The sequence below is a fragment of the Seriola aureovittata genome, chromosome 21, assembly GCF_021018895.1.
Source record: "Seriola aureovittata isolate HTS-2021-v1 ecotype China chromosome 21, ASM2101889v1, whole genome shotgun sequence".
Lineage (NCBI taxonomy): Eukaryota > Metazoa > Chordata > Actinopteri > Carangiformes > Carangidae > Seriola > Seriola aureovittata.
The window spans coordinates 15,248,306-15,262,104 of record NC_079384.1 but is presented as its reverse complement, the minus strand read 5'-3'; the positions used below and the strand labels follow the sequence as shown (position 1 = coordinate 15,262,104).

Here is a 13,799-nt window from a genome sequence, read left to right as displayed (position 1 = left end):
TTTATTGAAATGAAACCAAGTAAGAAGTTTAGAGGGGAAAATCACTATTTGGTGGAGCTGTTAACAACAAAATGTGACCCTCACAGAATCAGTGCTTTTAGTAAAATGTCAGAGGCCAAAAAGGCTGGAAACCATTGTGCAAACTTTTCATCTTAAAAGTGACTAGTAACTAAAACTATCAAATTAGTGCAGGGTAGAAAGTGTACTTGTTACTCTCCACCACTGCTCCCAAGCAACCACTACACAACTAATGGCAATGAAATAAGAAATAAGACATTTATTTATTGTGTATGAATGTGGCTTGTAGTGTGAAGCTATATAAGTGCAATCCATTTACCGTTCCATTACAGTGACCTTGAAACTTTGACCACCAAAAATCTAATCAGTTCATCCTTGAGATTTTTGTGCCAGATCTAATGAAACTCTCTCCAAGCATTCCAAATGTATCACATTCACAAGGATGGGACAGATGTGAGGGCACAGTGACCTTGACCTTTGAACTGCCTGAATCTAAATCTTATCAATTCAGCCTTGAGTCCAAGTGAACATTTGTTCCAAATTTGTACAAAAAAAAAAAATCCCTCAAGGTTCTGCTGAGATATTGTGGACCACAGACAGACAACCTGAAAACATAATACCTCCTGCCAAAGCTGTTGCCGGCGCGGAGGCGTAATAGCATAAAGTGTGAACATGCAGTACATGTCATAGTACATTCTGGTTGAGGCCTATTTCAAAAATACCTCTTTAATATCAGAAATGTTTCCTCTGAAAATGAGCAGAGTCCATAACATTCAGCAGGATGTTCATTTGTAGCATTAGGCCAAATGTACTGCAACGTAGCCAATTACTATAATTAAAGGTCTAGACACACGGATTTCATTACTAACTCATAATATCTATGAAGGAAATTAGGGTGGACGTTATGCCCTTTACTCAAATTATTTTTGATGATGATGATGATTTCCAGATGACATGAAAAATGGCCTTTAATTTCACACATAAAGCAAATGTATAACCTTTGATGTGTAACACATTCAGGAAATGTAGAAATGAGCTTGTGCCTGTGTGCTTGCCACAGTCATCTGGTCCTCAGGTGTGAACTTTACTCTTGTCCCGCCACTGACGCCCACCTGTCTGTTAAAGTCTCTTTCACCCACCTGTAAATATCATCAGGTCTCATATTATCGCACAATGGACCAATTAGAGGTGCAGAGTTTAACGGGCAGCTCTGTTTGGATCCTTCAGAACTTCAGTGAGTCCGTGCAGAAATAAAAATCTTTGATGGTGCATTACCCTGAAGTGGGCCCCCTCATTCAATTATGGCTTCCTCGTGTGGCTTTGTGTTATATGTTATATAATGCATGCAGCCTGGAAAGGCTACAGTAAGAAATTAGGACATGTGGGACTCTTTTTCTTCTGGTGGAAACTTGTCAAGTGGACAAACCAACACAGTGATAAAAATAACTGAGACCAAATATGATTTCATCCAACAATTTCAGCGATTTATGTCACAATTTTCATCTGCCATGCATCCCTAAGTGAATCTTTCTTGAACCACACACTGTGGAAACTGGTGTCCATCCACACTGCAGGAAGGGCGACAGTGAGGTTGGCTTGGGCAAATTAACTTACCAAAATGTCTATGGTCATTTTTGTGCTCTCTCCCATAATGCACATCAAGTCAGCAACCAATTTAAGCATCCACCAAACAGTACATTAGAAAGGCGTTCATGAGCGGCACTGAGGGAACATCCCTTTTCTCAAATTAGTATCCTTTCTCCAACTGCCAGCATATCCTCTTCAAATCCCCCAACCACCCTCAGAGAAGCTCACAAATGAGGCAATTAAATTCAGGGTTTCAATCTCCTTTGAACTACACCTTCTGTCTGAATCCTTTAATATTTCAACTGTGGGTTCTCAAAGCTCAGGGCTATTTAGTACCTTGGTCTCCCTTTTTAACAGGACCACCAGCTCGTTCTTTTCTCTGTCGCTCATGTCATGAGGGAGAGAGAGAAAGAAAGACATAGGGAAATTAACATTTCAGCTCGAAATACCTCCTGTCTGTGATTCCTCTGTCAAAGGGAAATTTCCCATGTGTTTTCAAAAAAGGGATTAGCCGCTCTGGACACGCTCGCTCCAATTCCCTGTTCTGTCCTATCCCGTCTAATCTCCTCTCTTCTCATGCCTATGTGTTTAGTAGGTTAGCCCTGGATCGAGTTGACTGTGATCCAATTAGCATCTAACACCATCTGAAACTGTACATGTGCTTCTGTCGTGCAAGTATGTGTCTCTTACTTCTGCTAAGTTTCTGTTCAACACATTTATTACGCCCCCAAATACATATGGATATCACTTAATGTGCAGTCTGAGGGGCTTAAAGCGCCAACTACGGCAGTTTAGCTAACTGAAGAATGACTGATGAGCTGATGAATTGTGGTTTTCTGGGAGCAAAGAGGAAGATGAAGAAGTCAGGAGGGAACATTTGAAACCTAGACAACAGGATTTCACACCATCTGGACTGATCCAATTTATTGCTGCCCTGAGCAAACACTAACGTTAGGTGGAATTTCATCAACTAATTAGGCACTGACAGATCCATCCTATATGTGCATACACAAAACATTTACACACACAACTTTGCTGATATTGTGCAGTCTTGCATTTTTTTGGCAGGTAAACTGTTTTGGTTCCCATTTGATTGTGGTCAGAGTTGATGTTATGCACCGTGGGTGTTTAACACGTTCACTTGTTTTCATGAAAACACTAAATAAAGCCATGTTCAGACTTAAAATTGCACTGTCAAAAGAACGCAGGGGGTGGTGTTTGTGTGGACGTGCTGCTGCAGGTACCGACGAGAAGATGAAATCAGATTTTGTTTGATTTGGTTAGAATGTATTGTTCGTGATCAGGCCAAATCATGGTTTGATTATATCCCCTATGGTAATTGTGTTTGCATTCTTTCATTTACTCTGTGATGTGGACCGATGGCAGGGGGTGGATACATACGTACTTATATAACTAAGAGTTACATTCATTACTGAATAGGAGACGACTGCTGTGCAATCACCATGTTTATGTTTTTTCATTCGCTGTGACAGAAGAGTGGTGATTGCAGTCAGCAGGTCTGCAGTGGAAAGGGGCGTTGCTAGGTATGTGTTACTGAAAATGAGAAGACTATGTTGTGTGGTGGAGGCCTTGCAGCACTGGGCTGTGGCTAAAGTTGTCAGGATCCTTTTGTAGCAGCACTGAAATGAATGAGGACACAACATTTTGAGACCTGAATCATATTGCGATTATTTTGACAGATATTGCAACTGCGTTATATGGCACAATTTTAGTGTCAATGATCATTTCTGCATTTTCATTTTCCCCCCAAAAAAAACAAAAAAGATGTAATTTTTGCTGGGACTTATACACAAAAAGCATGTTCCCTTACATAAGTAGAATATGATTTGTAGTCCGTGGTATCTTTGTAGCACCACAATGCTTTTCTATTACATTTATAAAAAGGTATGTCATCACACATTTTACCTTTATCAAAATAATTGCAGCTCCTGAGATTTCGATAATATATCAATTAATTGTTCAGCCTTAGTTTGAATGAAGCTTTAGTCTATGTGACAATAGTTATATGATTTGAATGTCTCCATCCCATCCTTGTCTTCCCCTCCTTCCATCTCCAGTTCGCAATTGAGCACCAGAAAAGCTAACATTGAAAAATAATTTATTTCAGAAATGTACTGTGATCATATATTCATTCAGATTCTGCATGATAAGCTTTTGTTGCGTACAATGAAATCACCCCACAGAGAAAAAAAAAAATAAGTAGATGATTTTTTTAAACTTTTTTTTTCTTTTGAACTATGGAAACTAGGAACACACCACTGAGTCTTCACTATAGCGTTATGAGTGTGCCCGGCAGGCGGCTGCACGGTGCCGACCCTCTGTGGCGTTACTCCAGGCAGGTTTACAGTTGCTGCAGGTCAGTCTCTTTATAACCAGACACACAGTGAAGGATCTATAAAGCTTACGCACAAGAAGTGTTACCATACACACGCGCGCGTGCACACACATACACACGCGCGCACATACACACACACGCATTAGCATTTGGGACACTACAGTCACACCTGAATAGTACAGAGCGGTTGATTACATAAAAGGGAAAGAGGTGAGGCAATTCAATGACATCATCTCTTAGCGCGGGCTCAGCGCTTCCCCGTGATAGTGGTCAGTGATAGACAGGAGTTATACCAGCAGGGGAGGAAACAGAGAAAAATCCTCTTTGTTTCTTGTCAGAATCACACTGTTAACATGTGAGCGGGACCGGCAGCTGTGACAATCCCACACTGTACTTCAGAAAAGTTTTTGACACTCTTGGTTTTCAAAGCATTTTTCAGTAGACGTGCAGAATGAGACTGATGAGTGTATATGTGAGCCAGCAAAAGGATGAAAAAAACTTATGGGTCGTGTATGCAAATGAATTCACCGCCCATATCTGTCAGGTTTAAAAGATGGCTCTCGTAGCGCGAGGGCCAGCCGTTATGATGCCACGGTCAAACAGCAGCACCGTCAGCAGTTCAGTCACAACTGGTGCCAGATATCATAAATAAGTGTTTCTCTATCAAGGCATCTTTGATTCACTGTAACACACTCACAAAAAAGGACTTTAAACACTTTCACTTTAACAGATATACACTCATATATCCGCAGGATCCTTCAGGCACAGCACAGTCACTGACATTTGACTCGCCGTGGGCCAAATGTTGTCCGACTTCTCTTATGTGTTTGTGTGCTAAAGGCCAGAGAGCCGTTTCCATGAAAACACAATGATTGTTTCTCCAAATTTCTGCTTCAAACTCTCCCAGCCCACACATTAAAAATTTGTTTGATTTGGCATGAATTCCACATCCACGTCTGTCTTTTTTTTTTTTTTTTTTTTTTTATCTCGTCCTTGTTTTTGTTTTTACATCCAGGCCATCCAAACAAACACTTGTCCTTTCACTTCCACAATATGGCTCCATCATATTGTTACATCAGTCTCCGTCAATGCACGAGTCTGCACTGGCATGATTTTGTCGTCTAGGTACATCTACTATATATATGTATATTTATATGTGTGTTTTTCCAAAGATTCTTGTGACTTTGTACAGAATCAAAGAGATTACCATTCGACTTGTGTTCCATAAACAGTAACAAAAAAAAAAGGAGGAAATAAATGTAAGAAAAAAGTCATGCAAATAGTTCAAATAGCAAAATAAAAAAAAGTGAATAGATGTTGCAGAGCAGAGTATTTTATCAACCGGTGAGAAATCAAAAGTCTACACTGGCACACTTGCACACATTACACAAAAAAAAGTGCTCCAAAAAGTCTCATAGTGTTGTTCCGCATGTATCCAGGCTGCATAAGAGAAATAATGTGAGATAAAGAAAAGTAATGAAAAGAAAAAGGCGTAAATGACTTGATTGGGTTGACTGCGCGTTATGCAATGCTATGTTCTCCTTCAACGCAGGTTGGGTGGGTAGATATTTCCAGAACTTTCTATGTCCCTTTCAGCATTTTTCACACAAAGGAGGAGAAGCCAGCAATGGGGGCCCGCGAGCCTGGGGCTAGACTGCTGGGGGGCCTGTAGAGGGTGCTGTGCTGGCTAGGGGGGTTGGAGCTCTGCTGGGAGGGGGTGGGAGTCCGGCTACCTTTGGGCCTAAACAGGCTGCCCTGGCCCTGAGGCTGGCCTTGGGCCTGCTGCGGCTGGGGGCTTGGCGAACTGAGTTGGGGTGGCAGTGGAGGTAGAGGAGGCAGCGGCGGCGGGGCGCAGTGATCAGGGTCGCCCGACTCAGACTCGGTGTAGCTGTAGGCCTGCGCCCGGGATATGCCTTTCTGCTGGCGGCGCCAAGAGTTGTAGTAGGTGGGGTCGCTTATGTAGTGGTTGACGAAGGAGTGGGTCTTCTGTCGGTTGGGGTCCACCTCGTACTCGCTGTCGCTTCCCTGTGAGAGACAGCAGAAGAGGAAACACTGAGTGATGCCGTTAGAGTGGGAAGATTGTGCAGTGTTTCCATGGGGAGCAGTTAGAGATGCTGAGGCTATAAATGTAAATGAACATGAAGTTATTGAATTATTCTGAGCAGAGTCATCAATTCACAATCATCCCTGTCTAAACAACGAACACACATGCACACACACACGCACATTTACTACACAGCACGAGTACACATGGACGTCAAAGATGGTCAAAGATGGTCAAAGCATGATTACTGAAGGATGACTTGTTACTGAAGCGTGCACTGAAAAACGGACAAAGGCAAAAGGTCAATTTATCTACAGGATTTTTGTAAGATCTTTGTATCCACACCACGCCAGCAAGACGGGGTTTGGTGTTGGTGTATATAGAACAGTGGACCACATAAAACCCATAATGGGAATCTCAGGGAGAGGATTGGATGGGGAGTTGCAATAGGAACCAGTCACCTATCAGGCTAAAAAAAAAAACATTCAAAAGCAGGCAGCCACAGGAACCTCACCAAATGCAGTGGAAGTGTATGTAGACCACCTGTCCCATATGAAAACACCAGCGCCTCCTATGGGTGAACAGAACAATGGGTTTTACAGTACATCACCATAACAGAATGATTCAAATGGCCCAGTCATGATGATGGCAATACCATAAATATGTATACATATATATGTATAGATCCTTTTCTGTGTGAATGGTGTGAAAAGCTGATAAAAAGATGAACAAAATAAACAGATTGTGAACAGGAAACAGAATTGATTTAAGAGTTCACTGAGAATTTTTTTTTTTCTTCATGTTTCAAGTGAGTTTGAACTCCACCCAAGCCATCTGTAGAGAAATGATCACGATCCTCAGCACATTCTTGTCACTGACCCTCCACCTTGCAGCAGGCTCGTCTGGAAACACCATTGTATTCACGTCAAGTAACATTCCATGTGTCTGACTAAAAATCAACGTGATCATTGACTGCTGTGGAGCGTATTGCTCATGGTCAACTAATTGCAATAAAAGCAAGCTGCCAATTGGCCAGCTAGCCCTGCGATTAATCACCAGGATACAATGAACTAATGCACACTCGACTTTGCCAAAAATTGTCACAGGGTAATTTCCCAAAGAGGCAACTTAGGTGTATAAAAAAAGTATGACTGTATAAAAGCTTCTTTGCTCTCTCACCCGTCATATTATCATGTTCCATCTTCTCATACAAGAAACATGGCTGCTGGCACGCACTCGTAGAAGAATGCGGTCCAGAGCACAGATCCTTTGCTGGATATTGCATGGCACATATGTGACACATATGGCGGTAGAGTCAGATTTCCCTCTGCCTCAACTCCTCTCCTATGCCAAACCCCCTATATAAAAGCTTTTTCTTTTGTTGCATGTCAGCAGAGTTTATAAATGTCCAAACACTAAATGCTTGGGTTGAATTAGAGGAAAAATGGCCCCGCTTTTTCCTCTTTGATTCTAAACAAAGGGACTCCCTTCCCCCCTTCTTTTCCCCAAATTAATCAAAGGCAGACCATGCGCAAAGCAATGTTTTGTGAAATCAATCACAATGATCATATATCCTTTTTTTTTTTTTTTTTTAAACTTTCTTTTATATGGTGGTTCCTCTCAATAAAGACTCGGGGTGTGAGATGCATCAGTGGTTGCGTGTGTTTGTGTCCATTTGTAATATTGTTGTAAACACTTGAGGCCAACCAGTGTTGAAAAAGCATTCCAATCATGCCAGTGTGTTTAGCAACACAACAACGCCATAACAAGATCCATTAACAGTGGACCGACAAGACATACTGAGCCACTTCAAGTGGTATTACCTCACTCTCAAAGAATTAACACTGCATTGAGGGATGAAACGCCATTCTGGTTGTGTGTGTGTGTGAGAGCGTGTGACTGTGTGTGGTAGTGGCGGTGGGGAAAGAGTGAGTGCAGACCAAGTGTTGACATGGTGAATTGCGTCCTACTCCTGTCTCTTGGAGCTTGGCTGTGAAGTGTGCGCAACAGATGTTCTGACTCTTAAAATGTTCAATGTACAAGCAAACACCTCTCTAATGTGTCCTCTTTTTTTTTTTTTTTTTTATTGCTTTCGATTCACCAGCCAGTCTTTCACAGAAATAACTCAAGGATCCAGCTTCAGCTGAGAAGCTTGAAGATTTGCCTGTGGGCCAGCGTCGCAGGTGAAACAGCGCCTTAACTTCAGCTCATTACAAGATAATTACTAGCGTTGGATTCTGTGAAAGAAACAGGCTTTGGGCACGAGATGCAGTGTTGCACTTCAGCCTCAAGGGAACCAACCGTCGTGTTTATGCATGGATAAGACAGACATATGCCAGCCTGCCAGTGTCAATTATTAAACATTTTTTCATCATTATGATGTTAAATTAGGCAGAGAAACAGATCTAATTAACTGGTGAAACCTCTTGACAGTAGTTTATTTTATCAACAGCATAATAAAGTTGCCCTGTGTTCATGTTTACAGTCACTAACAATGTAGGGAGAGGAACAATGTAGGAGACAGAAAACAAGGAGAAAAACATGACAATGGAGGTGTAACAAATACGGGCCAAGGTACGATTCATTGGATATGAATTGGTCATTATCAGAAAATAAGGCAGCTGTTCAGCCACTCTATCTCAAAGAACTTTGACCTTTGACCTCAACATATGCCATCATCTTGGATTGTGTGTTGTTTTTACTTGCAATTACGGCTAAATTTGTTCCATTACACACCTTAGAATGGATCGATTATTAAAATGCTTTGTAAATAACTTTACTTTCCTGACGTTCATATAACGGCACAAGATTGAAACAACATTCTCCTGGTGAGCAGGGATCCCATCCCCCCTCCCCTCCCCTCCCTAAACATTGATGCATACCCCAATACCACAGAGTGGGTCAGTCCTTTGTCCTCTAGTTATGGATTATTTCAAAGAGGAGGGGGAGAGAAGAGGGGGCTGTCTATGTCACTCTCATTGATGAAGTGAACACAGCAGGGGTCCCCTGAGACAAAGACAATAACAGTATATGTGGGGCTCGAGGGGGATTAAAGTCCAGAGACATCCCCAGTACATATTTTTTAAGCTATTTCTGTGCAGAAGAAAAAGAGTGGAGGATAAACAGGAATTGGAAGATATGTTTTTTGGCTGCATACTGAACCGCCTGCTGCGTCAAGGCAAGGATATAGTCCTCCTTAGCAGCTCCAATCCCTTCTATAATGTCTGTTGATTCATCAGAACAATTATAATCAAAGGGATTTGTGATTTTGTTTGGCATTAGCTCTGTCCAAGACTGGTGGATTCACTTTAATGAGAGTAATGGAAGCATGTGCATTTATTCCTTTAACATGTCATAAGTATGTAGTTTAAGGGACTAGAGGTTAGTTCTCTTCTACATCATCCCTCCTTTTGCTTGCCATCTCGCTGTCCCTCCACCACCCTCTCTTTTGTATACATGCCATAAAATTTTTTAAAAATTAAATCTAATTTATCTGGGCTCATAATTTTAATTTATTATGGGTTATGACATCACACGTCAGACAGGGCCAGTCAAAACAAAGCGGTGCGTTGTCACTAGAGACAATCCAAACATTACAGACAGTATTCTCAGTTGAGCTGCGGCCAAAAAAGCTACAGTACAGTAGCCCCAAAGAGAAGAGAGAGAGAGAGCGAGAGAGCGAGAGAGAGAGAGAGAGAGAGAGAGAGAGAGAGAGAGAGGGTGGAGAAAAAGAAAGCATGTGAGAGAAAGCAGACATTTTCGTTTCTCTCCAACGGAATGCCACTCTGCAGAGAGAGAGCATAATCTACAATCCATCTCTGACTCAGAGATGAGATCATCAGTCTTCGGCTGGTTTCTGCTTTAAATGAAACACAAAGCTGCTGCAACAGAGACAAACCTTAGAAAATGAGAAAACGCTGCAGACTGAAGGGGATAAAAGTCAATAGGCGTCTACCTGCAGGGCAGCAGAGCAGTAATGTTGGCCTTGTTGCCTTGCCAAGTCAATGTTAGCTTCCTGCAAATCCCCTCTTGAGGAGGAGTACAATAGTCAACTTATACCTGCTGGTGGAGGCCCCGGGGATTAATGAGGACAGACAGCACAATGGCACACTGATAGCTCCGAGTTATCCGCTCAATAAAACTTCAAAGAGCATTCCTGGATTTTTCCAAAGCGCCATTGGGTGCTGATATGGTGGCCTGTCAAGGGTGTATGGCAGTGGAGCCGTGGCGTAACAGTCAGGCCTCTGTGTGTTTTATCCCATCAAAGCTAACGTCAGCACCTTGAATGTGCAGCGCGGCAGCAGGCAGGCAGGCGTCGCCGGTTTACTACATTAGGGCCATGTTTGACAATACACAAGTGCGAACGGTAGATATGTCGGACAGGTGATGAAATATCGAAATGCTTCATTTGAGGGGATCTCATCATGCTGCGAAAGGTCCTGTCTGTAGCGATTCATTGTAGGGAGATTTTCATTTGATCTGGAAATGGGACTTAGGTCTCGACAAGGTCAGGTGGGGAGAGATTTCTGGCTGCGGAGTTCACACTGGAGACGTATGTAGCTGAGAGATGTTCCAAGATAATTTGGGAAATGCCTCGAGTGAAGAAGTCCTGGATGAAAGAAAACACTGAAGGAAGACTGAAAGAAAGGGAATTCATGACCACTTCCCGCCCTGATGCTTTCATCTGACTAGGGCCGCAAGATGGTTTGCCGTAAACCACCAGAGAACTGGTGGCGGGAGGTGACATAAACAAAAAACAGAAACAACATATATGCACAGAGGGGAAGAAACAATGTCGATCAAAGCACAACAGGGAATAAAGGAAAAATCCATACTGAAAAAAAGACCAAACTCAGAAAATCAGAGACATGAGGGTGGGCGGCACGCAGACGGATCAATGGAGAGATACAGAGAGGCAGAGGGGAAAGGCACAATTTATCAATTACACTCACTCAGTGGGCAAAAGTAGTTTGGCTCAGCGCATAGCAAACGCCACAAAGTCAGGCATTCTAGCAATAGCTGTTAGTCATCTATCAGTCCTGACAGTGTCTGCTCAGAAGACTCGAAAAATTCACACAAGATTGAAAACTATGATTTTAACGCTAATGAGGCTTGTCTCCACCACAGAAGAAGCCAATATGGTATCCTGGATGATTTTTTTTTGTGACTCTGACCTTACCTACTGAAAATTCTATAGGAAAAGTTGGATAGGAAGCAACCTCTAGTACATAGCTAGCTCTGAAACAAATTTTGCCTTCTATCTAACGTAAAAAATGTTGTGGCTGAGTGCAGTGGCCTGGATCTCAGGTGGAGGTTTGCAGACAACATTCTCCACAGGTCACTGACCGGTCTAAAAACTGCTTTGCCACCAGCGAGCAGAGTCATTAATCTCTCATCTCTCCATGTGTAGCACTGTAGCTACACCTCTGCAGGTCAAATGCATCCAGGTGAATGACAGAGAGAGGACACCATGTGGACAGTATGAACTGACACAACAACGCTGTAACAGCTGACGATGCAAAGCAGAGATGACTATGTGCACACAGACAAGTACAAACACATAACAAATACACACTTTATGCAGACAGGTAGTGGACATTTAACATACAGAGACCATACAAGACAGAGTGCAACCCCCCCCCCCCCCCAAAAAAAAACAAAAAAAAACCAAACAAACAAGTGTTGCTACTGCACCTGTGAGTCTGAGATTTCCGAGGGTTTTTCAGTCAGGCTGCTGCTCTCTGCAGGGATCAGGTCGTTGTACTTTGTACTGACGTCTTCGTCGGAGTAGTGAAGGCTGCCTGGACTGGGCCTGGGAGGAGACCTAGGCGCAAAGGGATAGAGGTAAACTATCAGAAGACTTCGGGTGGTTGTCGTCCTCCACCAGAGGATTTTGTTCAACCTTACATTGTTTTGGCATTTCATGACAAACATATTTCATACTTTTTGCCATCATTTCTATCAGTTATTACGAACATTGTGCTCATCAAAGTAACTGAGGAGGCACGTGCTCATCTTAAAAAAAGGAAGATGGGGCAACAATCATGAAGTCAGATGATTGGACAAATGGCAGGTTTATACCCCATTCAGACCGACACAACCAGGAGTGGAAATGAATTTGTTCTTAATTCATTATTGAGAAGCAGGGTGGCAGCTGTCTCATGTATGCGCCCCATGCGGGTCGAACACGTCGGGTAGAAAGTAATACCAAGCTTTCATCACAGACATCTCAGACATTTCACCTTCAGGTTCATCTGAAAAAAAAGTGGTTTAGATATTCCGGCTGAACTGCTGTGCCTGTGTCGTGTCCCTTCTGTGGCCTGGTGGTCAAGGACACAACGTCCCTCACTTGGATGCCAGCTGGGACCCTTTGTTGCATGTGACTCCCATCACCATTTCATCCCTGTCACCCTCCTTGTTTTCTGTCTGTCTCTACTGTCAACTATTAAAAAGACAAGCTGCCAAAAAAAAAACAAACAAAAAAAATCTTTAGAATAACTGTCTTGTTTACAGCCTGTCTGATCTTCTAGCCCCTCGTCTGTCTTGCTGTATTGATGTCGCCATGCTCCTAAATCTCAGTAATTACTTTGCCAAGTACAACGCCAAAGCAACCAACAGAAACAACGGCCAAAATTATGCAAATAAGACCTAAGCTGTCATGATCATCCTTTAAAAATATCATCCTTTATTTGTATTCAGCATCAACATTGAAGCGGATTCTGATAAACAAGCAAATGAAGCTCTGCAATGACTCTGGGTGTCCATCACTTCCACTGATGTCTGAGACAAAACAGCGAGTGCTCCCTTTCAAATTCACATGTATCACAGTCTGTGTGTGTAGGAGGAGTGCAGCTAGATGAGAATCATGGGACACTCATGAGACGGCTGCCTACAGTCAGTCTCTCCTGGAATGAATGATTTGCCCTGATTCGCTCCTCACTGTGGGCTGTGGAATGTCAAACCACCGGGCCCTTGTGACTAAATTATAAATTGAACTCGTGCGGCGCTCAAGGGGTCATTACACAAATGGCAGCCTTAAGGCTTTTGCTCTGGCAAATGTTATCAGAGCCTACGTGAATGATGGCATGGATTAAACTGTCAGTGGCATGCTGTGGTGATTAAATATGTCACTCAGGTGTGAGTTTAAAGAGTTTAAGTGATGGGGATGAGCGAAGGGAGGATTCTTGAAGGGAGTGTGTGGTGGGAGAAGGCTTGAGGAGAGGTGTTGAGTGAAACTGAAGGCTGAAAGAAAGAAGGAATGAGGAAAAATGAGGGCAGAGAAAGATGAAATACTGGAAAAACAATTCCTAAAATGGTGCACTCTTGTCAGGGCTTCTTTAAGTAAATATGAGAGGAGAAAAAAAAAAACGCTCTCTGTGCTTAAGCTCCTCCGTACTTTCCAGTGTCCCCAGTCCTGCTAAACAAACACCCATCTGTTTCTGCTGATTGGTGCTGGTTTGGCCGGGACTACTGGGACATACTGACTCCTGTTGACTTTCCAGGCCGCGGTGTCGGCCGCCAGTCGCTGCCAGCGGAGCTGCTGCTGCTGCCGCAGCACAAACAGGCGCTTTACACGTGGAAACCACATTTGCATAAGTATTTTCCAAATAAATATGTTTTGAAAGCATTTCAAAAATGCTGTGGGTGAATTCCAGCAATTTTCACAAGCGCTGGTGTTTTGAGTGTGGTGTGGACAAAATGGAAAACTCCACAGGGAAATCACAAAGCAAGCTGTAAGTCAATTACCCTCGATGAGTTATATTAAACTAGATTAAGAGTTAATTCATCTAATTT

General features: G+C 42.8%; 1 protein-coding gene across 6 annotated transcripts in view; it reads right to left on the bottom strand.

Moving 5' to 3' along the window:
* Positions 1 to 3,707: 3,707 nt before the first annotated feature.
* sdk2b (sidekick cell adhesion molecule 2b) overlaps positions 3,708 to 13,799 on the bottom strand; it is a 267,664-nt gene continuing 257,572 nt past the window's right edge. For 3 of the 6 annotated variants that reach the window (XM_056365698.1, XM_056365696.1, XM_056365697.1), the window contains exons 44-46: positions 11,700 to 11,829; positions 6,520 to 6,576; positions 3,708 to 5,986 (exon numbers count right to left, since the gene is read on the bottom strand). In XM_056365698.1, coding sequence (XP_056221673.1) covers positions 5,564 to 5,986; positions 6,520 to 6,576; positions 11,700 to 11,829 — 610 coding nt within the window. In that variant the 3' untranslated portion in view covers positions 3,708 to 5,563. The remainder of the gene's footprint in view (positions 5,987 to 6,519; positions 6,577 to 11,699; positions 11,830 to 13,799) is intronic. The other 3 variants (XM_056365699.1, XM_056365700.1, XM_056365701.1) reach the window with 1 other exon arrangement.